At 40.5% G+C, this 16,829-nt stretch overlaps 1 protein-coding gene across 11 annotated transcripts in view; it reads right to left on the bottom strand.

The window, feature by feature from the left end:
- Positions 1 to 16,829, bottom strand: part of DOCK3 (dedicator of cytokinesis 3) — a 184,913-nt gene that overhangs the window by 144,354 nt on the left and 23,730 nt on the right. For all 11 annotated transcript variants that reach the window (XM_074550057.1, XM_026792412.2, XM_026792415.2 and 8 more), the window contains exons 3-5: positions 13,056 to 13,096; positions 11,191 to 11,246; positions 8,901 to 8,997 (exon numbers count right to left, since the gene is read on the bottom strand). In XM_074550057.1, the coding sequence (XP_074406158.1) occupies positions 8,901 to 8,997; positions 11,191 to 11,246; positions 13,056 to 13,096 (194 nt within the window). The remainder of the gene's footprint in view (positions 1 to 8,900; positions 8,998 to 11,190; positions 11,247 to 13,055; positions 13,097 to 16,829) is intronic.

The raw sequence follows: 16,829 nt of genomic DNA, 5'->3' as shown, positions 1-16,829 counted from the left end.
TATATTTCTAGAACAGTTTTAATTTACCAATTATGCCTACATTATATCCAATCATGTGGATGGAAGCTGAAATAAGAACAAAGAAACAGGTCTTCAATAATCTTAAATATTTTCATTTCATCTTAATATGTCATGTAAAATTAATTGTCTATCCATTTGCCAGGCTTACTACTGAGTTTTTAAATTGAGATGCATTTTTATTCCTGTTTGTTTATCAGCCATTGCCTGCTCTCCAGCCAAATGCAACAATGCAGAGTAATCAGATTTGGCAGCCCAAGTGCTGGCTGTCCACTGCTGCAGCCACAATGTTTGCTCACTGTCACTCCAGTCACAAAGGATTTAGTCCAATTGTGCTACACTGATCCATATAACACTGATTTTTCTACCCCTCCCACCCTTGAAACTTTCTCCTACCCACTCCTCTTAGAAAACAAATATAAATTTGTTATGTATATATATATTTAAATTACAATAACTATTAATCACTGCAATTGTTTTAGGCTAGTTGCCTTTTTCTCTCTTTGTATTAAGGACAGAAACATAGAAAGTGGCATAAATGAGGATAAGACTGAAGGACACTTCTTGATACCACATGGAGCACAGTGCCATCCAGGCTGCCAAAAGGACAGATGCTCTTTGCTTTTCTACTGAAAAACAATTTCTGTCTTCTATGAAATGAAATCCAAACTGTCTCTTTAGCTCCAGTAAATACCCACTAGGGATGATCAGCCTTTTCCTCTGTAAGCCCTATCCGTGCACAGCACCTTGCTCACTCACTCCAAAAGCCAGACTGCCATCTCTCCCAGCCCTTCTCCCCCACTCTCAATTTTCTGTTCTTTAAAAACTAAACTCAACCAAACTGCTGTGTTTTCTCAAAGTCCATCTTTGGGATACTAAACTCCAACCACATTACCACTTGCCTGTATTTCAAATGCAATTCTACAACATCAGCAGACTTAGACCAGCTCAGGTGATTTTCTCCAGTGACAGATGAAGAAACTCTCAAACTTCTGCACAATTTTTTGATTAAAACCTTCTTTCCTTTACTTAATGCAATTCAACATTCAGTGTGTTTACAGTGCAAAAGAGACTGCTTGAAATCATCTGCAGGTCAGCCAGTGGTCTCCCCTGAGTAAATTCTGCTTCCTTGTTGGTTTTTCCCAGCTGCTCTTAAAGCAGCATTCAATAAAATCCAATTCCTGTGTTTTAATATCACACAAGAACTTTACACATGTACTGTAGCACTGTTTGCATCAGGCACACTGGATATTACTCAAAGAGGCAAGAGCTCTTTGTTAACTATAAACCAGTTAATACTTGAAAAATTTCATCTAACAAACCCTCTCCAAATCCTCACACAATTTGCTATGAATGTCAGCATCAGTAGTACAACTACTGTTTTATTTACCAAAATAAAAGAGCACATTATCAATGTCAATGACTCCCGTATCAATGACTAAATAACATTTCCCTACAAAGCAGAGGTTATAAAACACCCTGCATGTCATTTGTCACAGCAGGACTTGCAAAGGACACCAGAAGGTGACTTACAGTTAATTCTGTCTTTACTTTTAAAATCTATTAAAAATCTATCCATCTCCATGGTAACTCAAAACATATATTCCTCCCACACAATTTGATTGATAGTTCAGAGGTTTTGTTTTATAGTCAATCTTTTGTTTGTTTGAAAATACATAAAAACTGTCTAGTTGATCCTAATAACCCTAAATGATACCATAAATCTGTCTGTGGCACTCATTGAAAGGTACTGCACCTATGGCTCCTTGTTATACTGTTGTTTAAACCCAATAAACTGCCATAGCATCCTGTGCTCTTCAAAGCAAAGTAACTTTCAAATCAATTCTAATAGATTTTCATGGTATAGACTTGCTTACAAACAAATTTTATTTTACTCTCCTAAAAACTTACACCTATTTTAATTCCTTAGAGCTCAGAGTCTTCCACAAATCACTAGGAGAAACTGACTACATGAAATTTCTTAAAATTAAGGAAAGAAAAATAATAATTATGGGAACCTTTTATAACCTTAAAGTATGAAGCACTTGAACTGAGCTTCAGCAAGTCAGTGCTAAGGGGAGAAGTACTGAAATGGATTGCATTTTATAGCAGGAACCTAATAAATATTAAGTGCAATTTCTACATGAATACTGCTCTTCTGAGGAAGAAATGTAGAGAGAGGTCATGACATCCACTAAAGACCTCCAAGAAACCATAGTTAACAAACTGATGTAAATTCAAGTCAATTTGACACAGCAAGAGAAAGGCTTCTACTCAACTTTTCAACACACTCAAGCAGCAAAAGCCTCTGATTTTACCTACAAAACCTTCTAATTGCCTAAGATAATGAGCAGGTATAAATCACACTGTGACACTTATACCCTGAGGTTTTTATTCTGGTCCCCACAACTCCAGAAAGATGGGACAGACTGGAGCAGGTCCAGGGGAGGGGCACAAAGATGATCTGAGGGCTGCAGATCCTGGCCTGTGAGCAAGGACAAAACCAGCTGGGTCCTTTCTCCCTGTGAATGCCATCCCAGCACAGAGCATGGAGGCTCCTGTCCATGAGGGCACACGGGGAAAACACAAAGGGCAATGGGTGTAAATTGCACCAGGAGAGTTCCCATCCCCATGTAGGAAACACCTTCCAATACAAACAACCTTCCCTGGATATGGACAAGGTGCTCCATAATCCCATGCAGGATCCCGCTCTGACAAAAGGCTGGGCCAGATGATATTTCAAGGTCACTTCCAACCTGTAACATTCCATGGTTTATCTCCAGCTTCCCTCTCCGTGAGTAAAGATACTGAATGATAAAAATATCCACCTTCAGCATACAATGCTCAAGTGTTCATTATTCTGCATTCTCCAAATCATTCTGCACACGCCCATCACGACCCAATCAAGAAAAATCTTCAACTATTTTCTAGCAATCAAATAACAAATCTGCTAAAAGCCTCAGATTCAGTTGCTAAGCAATGAGATGATTTCTCAGTGCACTGTTCCCTCTGAGGAACTGAAGAACTAGATGCTCCTGGAAGTGGAAATATTTACTCCTAATTTCCCTCATATGCTGTGCAGGGCTTAATGAGACTGTCAGCTGCCCCAAACTCCCATCTGAGCTCCTGGTCACTCCATCAAGAGCCATCCTTCACTCCAAACACAGACAGATTTAAAAATCTCCATAGCACTGCTGAACACTATTATCCAGAGTCCTGTCTTCTTAAGTAGGAACTCAGTCTCTCTGTTAATGTCAAGTGAGGCCAGACAAGCTCTTCAGATTCTTTTAAAATTACTCACAAACCTGAACAATCATCCTAAAGGAATTTTCCTTCAAGGTAACCTTGAAAATGACATGAAAATGAGTAAGAGGGCCATGTATACAACCAGCACTGCTTCTGTACATCTGCCTTGGTACAAATACCTCATCTTTCCAGGAGTCTGCTTGCACAGAATTTAAAAGTGTATTTAATATGCTCAGCCTTGACTTGAAGAAATTCTGTTCCTTGAAGGGAGACCTTCTGATACAGCACATCCATTTTAGGTCATGTCACATTTTCTTCTGCCTACATACTTCAGAAAATGCATCAGCAATTCCATGTTTAATCAGATGTAGAGCAAAGCACATCTCACTGAATAAAAATGTCTCCTAGAACACTCCCCATAAGAGTAAACTACCTGAGTGATTCAGTGAATGGCATTTTCCAAGATGAGTTTTAACTAGTGCTTCAATTTTAGGGACACCCAAAACCACCCAAATCACAGAGCTGCAATTGCACCAAGTCCTGCTGCCCAGTCTGTTCCTTAATAGGATCCCTCAGGAAATTTAAAAGGAGTCAATGGGAAATTGGTTTCACACTGAGCTGGCAAAAATTCCACCTATTCTCAACACCATTAGGTCTTCCTGCTGAAAGTGGACAAGAAGTCACCCCACACATCCCCCACTCCTCCTTGCATAAAAGTAACAAATTAATGTTATTGATCTGACCAAACTCTAAATTGGCAATTATGCTTGGTCTCTCCACAGTCATCTGGTCTCTCAACAGAAATAGTCCTCACATCACAACTCAGACTCTGAGGAATTTTTTTACAGTTAAAATAGCTGCTGTGCACCAACAGCGAGTTTCAGTGATCTCCTTAGCTGACTTAAAAACTCACAGGAGTCTTGTTTGACCTAATTAACAAAAGCTTACCGAGAACTTGCAGATCCTTTATTTAGAAGTAGTATAAAAATAACAAATCTTATCAGCACATACAGGGTAAGAGAGAAAGTTAACAACCTTACTGGTATCATTTTGCTGTCTCAACAGAAGTCAGGAGACTGGTGTGGGCAACTACCCGAGAGCTGCACACACCCATTCCACTGGGACAAATGCAATTTTGCATCTTTATCCACCTCTGGGCCTAAATAAGGCTCCCCAAGGTTTGGTTTTGTTTTTCTGCTCTCTTCCTTGTCCCTTTGGAGAAGGCACCAGAACAGGCTCAGCTGCTCACAGTGGTACACCAATAATCTCACTTTTCCTTTCTCCTCCACTCCAAATGAAGTACAGGATTGGGGAAGGGAATCACTGGCACCTTTTGCTTATTGCCTTTGCAATACTGGGAAACAATAAGTAAAACCCTCCTCTACATTTCTTAGGCTTCCTCAGAAGGACAGAGTTATGGTGTCCAAATGGACAGAGAGTATTAGAGCCAGGCAAAACAACAGGCAAAACAACTACTGACAGTACTCAAACACATGAGGGTGTGCAAACACACACACATCTGGCCAGCTGTGGCTAGCAGTAACCCTACCCACATTAGCACCAGCTCCAGTGGCTGCACAGCACAGATTTTAAATTCTGAAATCCACACTCTCAGTGAACTCCCTCCCAATGATTTTTACAATAGCAGTCAAAGTAAGAAAACCCAAACCAAGTAGGTCAAATAGAGCAGTGGGTTTTTTGCCAGAAAGTAGCAACCAAATCTCTGTTTCAGTGCTCATCTCTGAAGCCTGGATACAGGATACAGCCTGGATACAGATCAGAAGGCAAAGAATTGCTTTCCATTTTCCAGTGGCACAACATTGCCTTGTCTGCACACAGATTACACATTGAAACAGGGGAAATGTGCTCTTCACAGAGAATCACAGAATGGTGTGGGTTGGAAGGGACCTTAGAGCTCACCCAGCTCCACCCCCACCATGGGAAGGGACACTTCCCATTGTCCCAGGTTGCTCCGAGCTCCTGTCCAACCTGGCCTTGGACACTTCCAGGGATGGGGCAGCCACAGCTCCTCTGGGAACCCGTGCCAGGGCCCCAGCACCCTCACAGGACAATTCCTTCTCCTTGTATCTAGTCTGAATCTGACCTCTTTTCATTTTAAAACCATTACCCCTTGTCCTACCACCATGGGCCCTGCTGAAAAGTCTGTCCCCAGAACCATAAAAGTACTAGCATCTTTACTCCTTTATTAAATAATAAATATTTAAGTTCTACTCCTAATTACTCAATCTATTTTAAAATAGATTATTTTTAAGTAAGCATAGAATTTTTAACAAGGTTATAGTTTTTTGCTAAAAATCCCATCCTATATAAATAACAGATTCTGAGAGTTTCCATCCAAGTTTTATTTCTATTGCTTTCCAATTGGAGAAAAACCTCTAGCATTTTCAAAAAAACTTGCTGTTTTGTCAGTATTTAAAGAGTTATATGATCAGAATCCAACTGCTTAGAGCATAATTTGTTATCACAGTAAAGCAAACAACACATCATACATCTTTCTATTTCAAATTCATTTCAGGCACAGTCCTTTCTCTGTGATCTCATTATGGACAAATGCCTTTTTCTCCTCAGACTAAAACTTGGCTTTCACTTTGATAGCAAAAATTTAAAGAATATCACAGCCCTGTGCAATGCAATGATCTCAGGCTAACCGTCTTAATACATATTTCTCAGAAATCTAAACCAAAATTGCTGCACAACTCCTGTAACTCAAACCCATCCAAGCTTCCCCACGCACAGTTTATTCCCAGTACTGGCACAGAATCTCTGTGGTCAGAAGAAAACGAGGAAGATTCCCAATATTTTACACCAACTAATTTTCTGCAACTGTCTCAAAGCTGTGCTTTACTTCACCCTCTCATTTCTCACTGTTCTCCTCCTCCCTCCAATCTTCTGTCAGCAGAACTTCCTTATCTTGGAAGAACACAGCATCCCTCTCCAGGCAGTGTTTCAATCACTGCAGGCTGCCTGGGTGTTACATCCCAGCTCCCATTGTTTCACTGAGAGACAAACACAAACCTTACAATGCACCTCAACAATACTACCAAGGGAACTGCTGGCAATTTTTAATTGAAACCAACTTGGTCTTTCAAACCACAATCCAGGTAGGGAGTTCCCCAAAAAGCATGAGATGAACATTTAAGCCTATTTAGAGATGTTCAGAGAGGCTGCTCAAGTTGTTTGGCAGCCCCACTGACCAGTGAAGGGCCCTGTGCAGGCACTGACTTACTGAGAGTGTCTGTGCAACAACCAGCACTTCAATTTCCCCTACAGTAAGAAACATTCCACTAAGCTGACTAGGCACAGCAGCATGATAAATAACATTAATTACATTTCTTAGATGATTCTTATTACAGTTTGGGAATAATAAAAATTTCTGCTGGTGCTGATCCAACAACAAACAAGGATTTCCATTTAGTCTTTCAATATATTTTAAGCAATGTCCTTACATAGCTTCCAGTCTGAACACCAAGCATAAAATTCTAGTCCCAGCTCTGCCACAAGCACCTCAGTGCATCTCTTCAGGCTTCCAATGTGCAGCCCACAGATGGGACAAATGTCAGTTACCAACTTAACCATGGTGTCAGTTGTTCTGCCAGAGAAGCTGTGGCACTGCATCAGTGCAGATAAGAAATCACTGAAGGTGCTCCAACATGGGCAGCTTGGCCCAGGGAGGCTGGGGAGCCTCCATTCAGAAGGAATTGGTTGGTCCAGTCTTGTCAGCCTGGTCTTGCTGACCCTGCTTGAGAAGGCAGCTGATGATCTCAAGAAGTCTCTTCCAGTCTAAACAATTCTGTGATTATTTCTATATTAGAATTCCTAATTTTGAGAAGTTTTGGGGGAAAAAAACCCCACAACACAAAACAATGTGTTTTTCACTCAGAAGCTCTGCCAATTTCGTCATGGGGCAGATGCCTCCTTCCAAAGTTCTATGAGAACAGTAAATTCTTTCCCCTGTTATTTAAGAATACAATAATGTTTTGTGCAATGCTATAAGAAATATAATGAGCTACAATAGAAAGCAGTCCCAGAAAGAAAAATCACTAAATGAAAGTTTATAGCCAGAGCTTTCTCTCTCCTTCCCCTCAAGGAACTGGTGTTAACAATAAAAAAAGAAATACTTTAAGTAGAAAGGAAGCTTAGCTCATTTATAGGTAAAATGATTCCCCTTTTTCCAATTTAATACCATTGCCAATATTACTGTTGTCATCTTCAGCTGACACTGGGGAGAAGGAGAGAAAGAAAATCTTACAGGAGGAAAACAGAAAAGATCACTTTATCCCCATTCCCAGAGAGGTATGTATACAATGGAAAAAGGAGGTGTTGGCATCTTACTGCAGGGGTTCCACACTGTTGATTCCTTATCACAGAAGCTCCAAACCTTCTTGGTGTTTCTCATGGGCAGCTCCTCAGAGCACTGACTCTTCTTCACAAAGCAGCCACTGACTCCAGCTCCCTTCTCACCCAGCCACCCCACTCTTTTATAGCATCTTCTCATTGCTTACAGCTGTGGCCTGTTAAAGCCAGGCCTGTTCCTAATCTTTGCTAACTGGCCCAGCTGCAGCTCCTTAGGGGTAAGATTACTTTCTACACTAGATTTTCTTATATTCTATCCCCCTACAACTAGATGTAAAGAGTGGTATAAAACATTATAAGTACCATGTTCCATACTCTCCTGCATTAGATCAGATGCTCCTTCCCAAGAGAACACCTCCAGGGACATCTGACCCCATAGAAGAACTGGGGCCAGTTATGATTTCATAAGAGTTGATTGCTTTTTGAAGCACAGAACACAGCTGGTTATGCTGCAGATGCATTGGACTCCAGTGGATCATTCCTGGGTTGGTTTCCTAGACATGTAACTGTTGTCACTGCAGGTTTAAATGAGGAAACAAAGCTCCTGCAGCTCTATGTAGAGGTATTTCTCTAAAGGAAGGAAATGCAAGCTTAGACCACCTACAGTTCTTGATCCTTATCCTACAGTTAAGGCTTGCAATTACTAAGCTAAAAAGAGAAAATAAAAGCCAGGAAAAAATACCTTCAAATGCTCAAGTTTTTTATCTGCTGTGTCATGGGCTTTGGCTATTAAAATGTAAGAAAAGAAGAGGGATGAAAGCAGGAGACATTATGTGGCAGCAACTGAAAATTATATAAGAAAGATGTTTATAAAACTCAACACACTTATTCTAGTGTCTACTCCTAATTTATGGAGGAACAATTGTACAAAACCTCCCATAGTTTGAACTCTCCTTTCAGACTCCACACAATAAAACAACTACTTACAAACTGTGCTGAATAATTTTTGAAAGTCTTTGATGGGACTTGCAAAAGTATTATATTATCTCTAACATACTTAATAGCACTTGAAAATTGCTGCCTTTTTTGTAACAATGAAATTTTCAGATCAGAGGGTAGAATTTCAGAACTGCAGAAAGTTCCAGCGTAGTCCATGTGACCCTCACGTGATCCATTATTCTGCAGTTGGGGAGCCCCCATTAAATACAAGGAATCCAACAATTCTGATTTTGATTCTGGTGGATTTTGAATGCACAAAGGCAGGCAACATTGCTCCCAGGGTATCAGAGATGTGCACACAAGCAGAGGAGCACTGCTCTTACCACATACAGCTGTTTCCAGAGCACGGCCCATTCCTGCAGCGTCGCTGTGACTTCAGTCACCACTGAATCTTCAAGAGGAACAACTGTTTCATATTGCCTGTAAAAAACAGGGGGGAAATTAGGAAATGTACCCTGGAAAAAGTAGGAAAAGAAATGTGACAGTAAAAAGTGCAGTAATTTGTAGAATTCCAGAACTTGAATTTGTTCAACATAAGGAGAATATCTTAAGGGGATCATTTTGTCTGTTGCAAAACTGAAGCAACTCCAGAGTCACAGCCACTGTTCCTCCATTATATTCCACAAGATTAAACTTATGTGAGGCATTTCCTGGTTACCTGTCCAAAAGACATCATTTCATTCTAATCAAGGTCAATGAAAAGTTTTCATTACTACAGCATGTTAAATTAACTTGCCTGTAAAGTGGGGTCCTTCACAAATTTTTCCCCCTTTCAACAATGTTAGGCAGTATCAAAACCACCCAAAATACCTGCTGTCTACTAACATGTCCTATCCAGAAAGCATTTTCAATATTGCAGATGAAATCTGAGGGATCTATCCTCTCATCAAAAGAATAAAACTTGTTCCTTTGTGCTAAACCATTAAAGGAGAACTACGAGCGGCTTGGACTGAAAGGGACTTCAAAGCTCGTGTCATTCCACCCCTGCCATGGGCAGGGACACCTTCCACTGTCCCAATTGCTCCAAACCCCACCCAGCCTGGCCTTGAACACTTCCAGGGATGGGGCAGCCCCCACTTCCCTGGACAAACCATGCCAAGGTTTCACAATCCACAGCCTAAAATGTCTTCCTTAAATGTAATCCCACCATCCCCTGACTGCTCCAGACCCTGCCATGGCCCTCTCCCCATCACCTCCCAAGCTCCCTTTAGCTGCTGAAAGGGCACAAGCAGCTCTGTGCAGTGTTGTCTCCTCTCCAGCCCCACCTTGTCCCCACAGCAGGGCTGCTCCAGCCCTGGGGACAGTCCCTGTAAGTCCTAGGGACATTTGGGGAGGGCAGGGGCAGTGAGCAGGGCTGTGTGCTGTCAGTGAACACCACCTGCCAGCTTCAACACATGCTCTGTTATTTCATAAGTGCTAAAAATGGCACTTGAAATATATTCTGAAATAAAGAATTTTCAAACAAAACCTGACATAACCACGCCCCTCTGGTTCAGAACTGCATTACATTCTGTTGTGTCAATCGGTGCACGAGGCTTTGATACTTCTGAACAGTAAATCAGCTTTCCTAGTAAGTACCTGAACTGGTTGCCCTTCACAAACTCTAAACTAACATCAAGGACTAATTAACTCCACATCTCAGGGAGCTGCTCCTTCCCCTAAGGGCAGTACACATTAGGAGTGGTTTTCTATGCAATATATAGCATTTTATTACACCCCAAAATGATGAAGCATCACTACTGCAGCTGCCCTTACTGAGGCCCTTTGGGAACAAATCTACAATTCATGACAACCAGAAGTCACCTGTTTTTCTACAGGTAGTTCACTAAGAGCCATTTAATACATTTTATCTTCCCCATTTAATTTGTTGCCTTAGGTCACTGTCTGAAACACTGCAATTAGAAATCTCCCCACAGCAGCCTTTATCTGGAATATGCAAGTAAAAGCAGCAGTGAAAACACAAGATATTGATTTCAGGAGTCTCAGTCAATCTCACAGGAAACTTTGCAGGTCCAGAGCCCCCAGTCAGTAACTTCCCTGACGTGACATTTCCAGCAGGGTTGTTATTCCCATTAACTGAAACAAACCCACTGCCAGCAGCACGTGAATGCAAACAGAGAAGGGCAGAAGCTTTCAGCAGCGCACTTCAGTCACTCTCTGGGTGAGGTGGGGAGGGCTGGATCCTTTGGAAAATACTCAAGGTAACACAGGTACAACTCTGAAAATCTGAAGGTAAATGAGATGGGCTGTCTACTGACTGGTGCCTCCATAACAAATAGGGAAATACAGTATTCTGCCAGTGAGAGAACAAGCAGAAATGGAAGAATATAAGTAGAGTTCTTTAAATTCACGTGTTTCAGATGAAAGCTCTAAAGTTACAATATTATGAGCCAAAGCAAACAAGAGTAACCATCAGACCTGATTCTTGCTATATTAAAAACAAACAAGCCACCTCCCAACTCTGTAGAATTACATTTAATTTTCAAACCCTCGTACACAAAAAAAAAAATACTAATGAACTAAAACATCTCTGTAAATTTCAATAATTATTTCTTTGTTTCCCTTCTAGATAAAAAGCACTGTAGCTTCTTAAAAAGAAAGAAAAATACTCACCCTCTGTTACTGACAATTGCCTTTTTTAAGTGAATGTAATTTGCAGGAAAAATCCCCTGCAAGAGAAAGAATTCAGTCCATTAGAAAAATACATTTGCAGTTTTCAGCATTGGTAACCTATGCCACAATAAATAACTGCCAATATATCTGTTAAGAACCCCCACAAACAATAATTGTGTCAAAGCTGCCAGTCACAACTCTACATTCAGATTAGTGACAATTGACTCTGAATCTGTCTTAGACCAGGACACCACACTGGACCAAAGCCCCACCTGGGAAGCCCAGCAAAGTGGCTCCCCTGCACTTTGCAGCACAGCACCTGCAGCTCCCAGAGCAGGCTGATGCTGACTGGGGGTGACACACACAGAGGCTTAATAAGAAAATTAAACAACAGCTAAAAGCCCACCATCAAAATTGCATTGAACCCCCAAGGACAGAAGTATTCTATTACTTGCATACCCTGGAGCTGTCGGTTTTTCTCCCTTTCCAAGGAAAAGCTGCTCAAACCCACTTGGGACACCTCCAGCTATTTGTCTTTTGCTGTTCCCATGAGGGCTGGACTCTGACCTTGCCTGTGCCAGTGTGCTCTTGTGTGTTGAGATGTGGGGAAAAGGGAATTTAATCCAACCTTTTCCCAGTGTTCCTCACTCTCCCTCCTAAAGGACACAGCCCTGAATCCTACCAGCAAAGTCTGTCAGTGTGTAAGAACAGCAACCTGCACTTCAGTGGGAAATACAGAAGCAGCATTGGAAAGCTTTGGCTTAAAAACCAGCTGACAGCCTCTGACAAAAATGTCAGCAATCAAGTGTAGGCTTTCACTTTTTAGAGTTTCAAAACCATACAATTTCAAAAGAAAAATTTTTGGGGTGAGGGGTGAGGCAGGTTGAAAGGAACATTAAGTACATAAGATTCCAAATGCTAAGGAAAATTCCTTCTTGTTCATAGGCAAGACTAAAATTATAGAAGGAAAAAAGCTGAATCTAAGAGGAATGGCTTCATCAGGAAAACAGTAAACAGGCTTGCTTTCAGCCTCATGAAAACCCAGGAAGAAAAGAAATGCCACTTCACTTCCTTGTTTGGTTCACTTCTGGTTAATGCTGCTTATTTCTGGTACCTAAGAAACCAGGGAAGGTTCTCCTACAAAACTGAACACATACACAAGCAGAAGTACCAACACACACAATGACTGCAGGCATTTCAATAAAGGAGTATTGCAGTCACGTCAATGTAATACAGGTAATTTTATATTCCACAACACATAGGTAATAGGTAAACATGAGGAATCTTTAAATACAAGCAATATTTAAACCAACTGAAAAAAAATAAAGTGAAGATCATATAGAGGCACCTATTGGCATGTTTGGATACAAACATTTAAAAAAACTTAGATGTCCTCACAATCATACCAGAACAGTCAAAAAAGTTCTCCAAGAGCAAAAACAATGGGGAAAAAATGGCAAATAACCAAATGAAATGGTTAAACTGCAAAAATCTGAGATCACCCCCAACAACTTAGAAGATCCTTTTTCAATAGACTTTTTTCAAAGTTCTCTTAGATTAATGATTCAATTTATTGAACGTGTTCTTTAAAATGCTGCATTTAAGCACTGCAATATCACCCACCTCTGCTTTTCTTAGGGGAGTAGGGTGGAGAGGATCAACCTGGATCAGATTTATAAATGTTGAAAAAATTACAGGTTCCATATCAGGAAGGTTTCTGATCCTTTGAGTGACTAATGAGTATCACTCAATTTAAAAAGAAATCCAATCCTCCCACAGGAAAAAAGTTAGAGAAGAAAAATGAAAAGTTTACTGGTAGAATAGATTTAATCTGCCATTAGATTAACAAATGTACTCATGCTTACCTTGACACTTGGCTTCTTAATGGAAACACCTCTGTACCAACCTGGAACCAGATAAAACACATTACAGTATTTGTGGCACTGCTGTTTTTACACAGAAGCAAACTGACTACAACTTTGCAGTTACTGAGATCATTTAAAAAACCAGCTGTGCCTCACATAGGTAAAATTTTTACAATATTTTTTGTTAGGGCTTTTTGTAAAAATTACTTTTGTTTTGTTCTGCAATAATGACAAACCCTTAACAACCAGCAATGCTCTTGTTTCTTCCCATCAGGAATAAAAGCAGATTAGCTGGTTCTCATACTAATAATCCTTAGGCACTGTGGCAAAGATTCATTCAGCATTCAGGGAAGAGCCTGCACTGAACACTTTTCTTCCAGCCTAGCACATGAGTCTTGTTGCAGTGCTTATCTTGACAAAATCTTCAGAAACCTGTAAAAGCCATCATCATACATTTCTAATGTGCTTTAAACAAATATAAATTCTTTGCATGTGTCTAGTCTTACATATGGCTGAGTAGAGAACAGGCTTTAGGATCTAATTTACACATCCCATTATAATTCTTGTATTCCCCATCAGGAAACAGCTCCAGACAGGACAATCAATGAGCAGTAAAACACAATTTTTATTTTGTTTTAAAAAGGGAATCCAAGTCAATATGAAGTAAAATAACTGATTAACTCAAGACAACTGCAAACCTCAGTATAGAAATAAAGTAAAAATTAAAATCCATCTTTTTCATTACACAAATTTCTCATGAAGACAGGACATAACACAAATATTTGCTTTCCTATTAGATCATTGTTTATATTTAAAAATAAACTATTGTTGTTTTGAATTCATTTTAGTTGATCAAACTTCAGGGCAATCATATCAATATAAACAAAAATGCACAAACAGCACATAGAGATCCTTAACATGAGTGATTTCTAGAACTCCACACAACTGTGCCCACACCTGCTTTTGAGCAACAGATGCTGCATATTTTTAAGGTCACAGAAAAAATAAATGCATTTATCCTGTGATTCACTGTTACTAATATTAAATACAGTCTGGACCTCAGAAATAACCAGACATTTAAGCTCTAAGGCAAACAGAATGACAAACTTCTTGGTAAATGGGGAAAAAAAGTGGTTTTGTCCAAGTTTGTGAACAGACCTGTAAAAAACCAAAACCCAGTAAAGGGGGTGACCATCAATAATCTAGATCTGCAGGGTAGCAAACAAAAACCTAGCTAATTTCTGAAGCTTTTGTTCTTCATTCCAAACCAAGCTTTCAAAGTTTAAAAGCTCTGTGTTTACACAGTTGTGAAAACCAGGCAAGGAGGGACCCTGAGAAATCACCCAGCTGATCCCAGCCATGTCTCCCACTCTCTCCTCACATTCAGTCTGGATTAAACAGCACCCAATCATTTATTATCAGGGCTGCACTCCTTGTCTGTGGAAAATGATCCACACACCTGTAAAACCCAGATTGCAAGGTATTTCTGCACCAGATTCCAATGAAACTCTATTTCTACCACTCCACTCAGACCCATTTGAAAGCAGTGGTGTTGCACAGGCAATTTTTTAGAAGAAATTTCTTTTACAGATCAACACTGGCCAGTAAAGCTGGAGGTAATGTGAAATTTTGGTATAGTACTTGGAAATCTGGCATATTTATGTCAAGTGGAGATGGCAAATCCTCACTGGACAACCGATTTCAGTGGCTCAGACAACACACACTCCCCTTACAACCTGAACTTTCTTTGGTTCTATTTAAATATTGCACTTGTTTTTTCTTTTGGACATCATGGAAATATTTTGTTCACTTCCCTCTTGTAGTTTTCTTCATATATTTGAGAAGCTGCTAAATTTCCTTTAATCTTACAAATCGTGCTCTCCAGATCTTACTTGTTCTTTTATTTTTACCTTTTTTAATGTAGTACAATGTTTTTTAAGTCATCTCTCTCTATTTTGAGTTTTCTTCAACTCTGTGCAAGCAAGAGACAGTCAAGGAGCTCAGCAGAAGGGGCAAGCCCCACACTGTAAAATGCACAACTCATTCTGTATCACAAAGTAAAAGCTATGGGAAAAGGTACAAGGCTTTTTTAAAGGCACATTTAGAAAATTGCATCTGCATTACATTATTCCCTAAAAAGAACTAAACCTGCATTCTGGAATTAGTCTTAAACACATTAATTTTGATGTACTCATTTATCTTAAAGAGCATTTGTTTTGGAGGATTTAATGACAATAGTCATCAGGCCAAGGCAGGTGCTTCACCTAATTGTGACCCCAGCTTGCACTCCTGGTCAGACACAACACTGACCAACAGCTTTGGGTGTCACTGCACTGCAAATAATAACTGCTGATATTTCAGAGTTATGGCATTTAGTGACACACGGTCTTCAGAGGGCACTGACTGCACAGAAATGGGGAAGATGGGATTTCACATCAAGAAGCAGAAAAACACAGCTATAAAGTGACGAGAATTTTGTGAATAAATGAATGTGAAACAATGATCATGCCTGCAGTGAGGCTGGGTGGGGACACAGCTGAGATGGCTGACCTGGATCAGCCAAAGGGATATTCCATACCACACATTCATTTGGTACAAGAAAACCAAGAATTAGTCTATTAAAAATGCCACTCTAAAACTACCTGTACCTGTGGAAATCCAGTGGGGGAACTTGAAGCCACATTAGAGAATCTGCCAACTGCTGGACAAAGACTGAAAACTCCTCTTTCCAAAGGTGTGACACATTCAGGAGTCTCAGCAATAGTGCAGCCCTAGTTAAGTTGCAAAAGTAGCTCTGGGGCAGTCCTGCACACCTCAACCTCTTCATTTCAGTGACTGGAAGAGCTACCAGTGATTTTTTGATCTTTACTTGAAAGTGTGCTGAATGAAACCGGATATTCTCTCTAAAAGCCATCACACAACCTTTTTCAGATTTCCACTTAATCCACAAGAGGTCTGTCATGTGGAAACAGCTCATCCTTTAGAGGACTCAGTAACAAAAAAGCAAAAGGGTCCTAATTGAAAAATATTGATCTACTCTTCAGAAAAATAATGCTCAAGTATCAATGTTAAGTAAAGAATCATGAGCTGCAGACTGTAGGAAAAAAGAAATTCTGCATGTAATTTCTTGACAAACAAAATTCTGAAAATAAATTATGTAACTATTTATGGTAAATCCTAAAGCTAAAATTTGTTCTTAAATAAAGTACTGCTAGTAGAATCTGCCACAGGAACTCAAGCATTCCTTGTCCTACAAAAAATAAATGTACTTGGCTGTAATGTGAGTAACCCTCGCACCTGGAGCAAACCTGTTGCATATACAAGCCAATAAACAATTGCTTTTACCTTGTTATCTGCATGAGCACTGCTCTGCAGAGCTGAAGGCACCCCAAGTGGCCCAGCAGAGGGACAGGAGCAGAGCTCAGCCAAAGCTTCCCAAATCCCAGAGCACTGTGTGCCAGGCTGGCTGCTCTGCACACGCCAGGCAGGAGCAGCAGCAGCCGCTGAATCCCTGGCCCAGCCTGGGGCAGCAGAGCCACAGAGCAGGCTGAGAACGCTGCCAGGGCTGCACTGGCACTGGGCCACAACAGAGAGAGATGGGATGTGTCTTACTGTGGCTGGCACAAGGTGCTCCTGGGCTCTGGAAGGCAACTTTCAATAACTGGGCAAGATCTGCCGCAGCAGAGAGGCTTCACTTCCATGGGCACATCCCACAAAATGCAAAGAGGGAAAAAAGAATGAAAAGGAGGGGAAAAACCAACAGGAAAATGGATC

Source organism: Zonotrichia albicollis, chromosome 12 (assembly GCF_047830755.1).
Source record: "Zonotrichia albicollis isolate bZonAlb1 chromosome 12, bZonAlb1.hap1, whole genome shotgun sequence".
Taxonomy (NCBI): domain Eukaryota; kingdom Metazoa; phylum Chordata; class Aves; order Passeriformes; family Passerellidae; genus Zonotrichia; species Zonotrichia albicollis.
The sequence above is the reverse complement of the archived record's forward strand: the minus strand, read 5'-3'. Positions and strand labels throughout refer to the sequence as shown.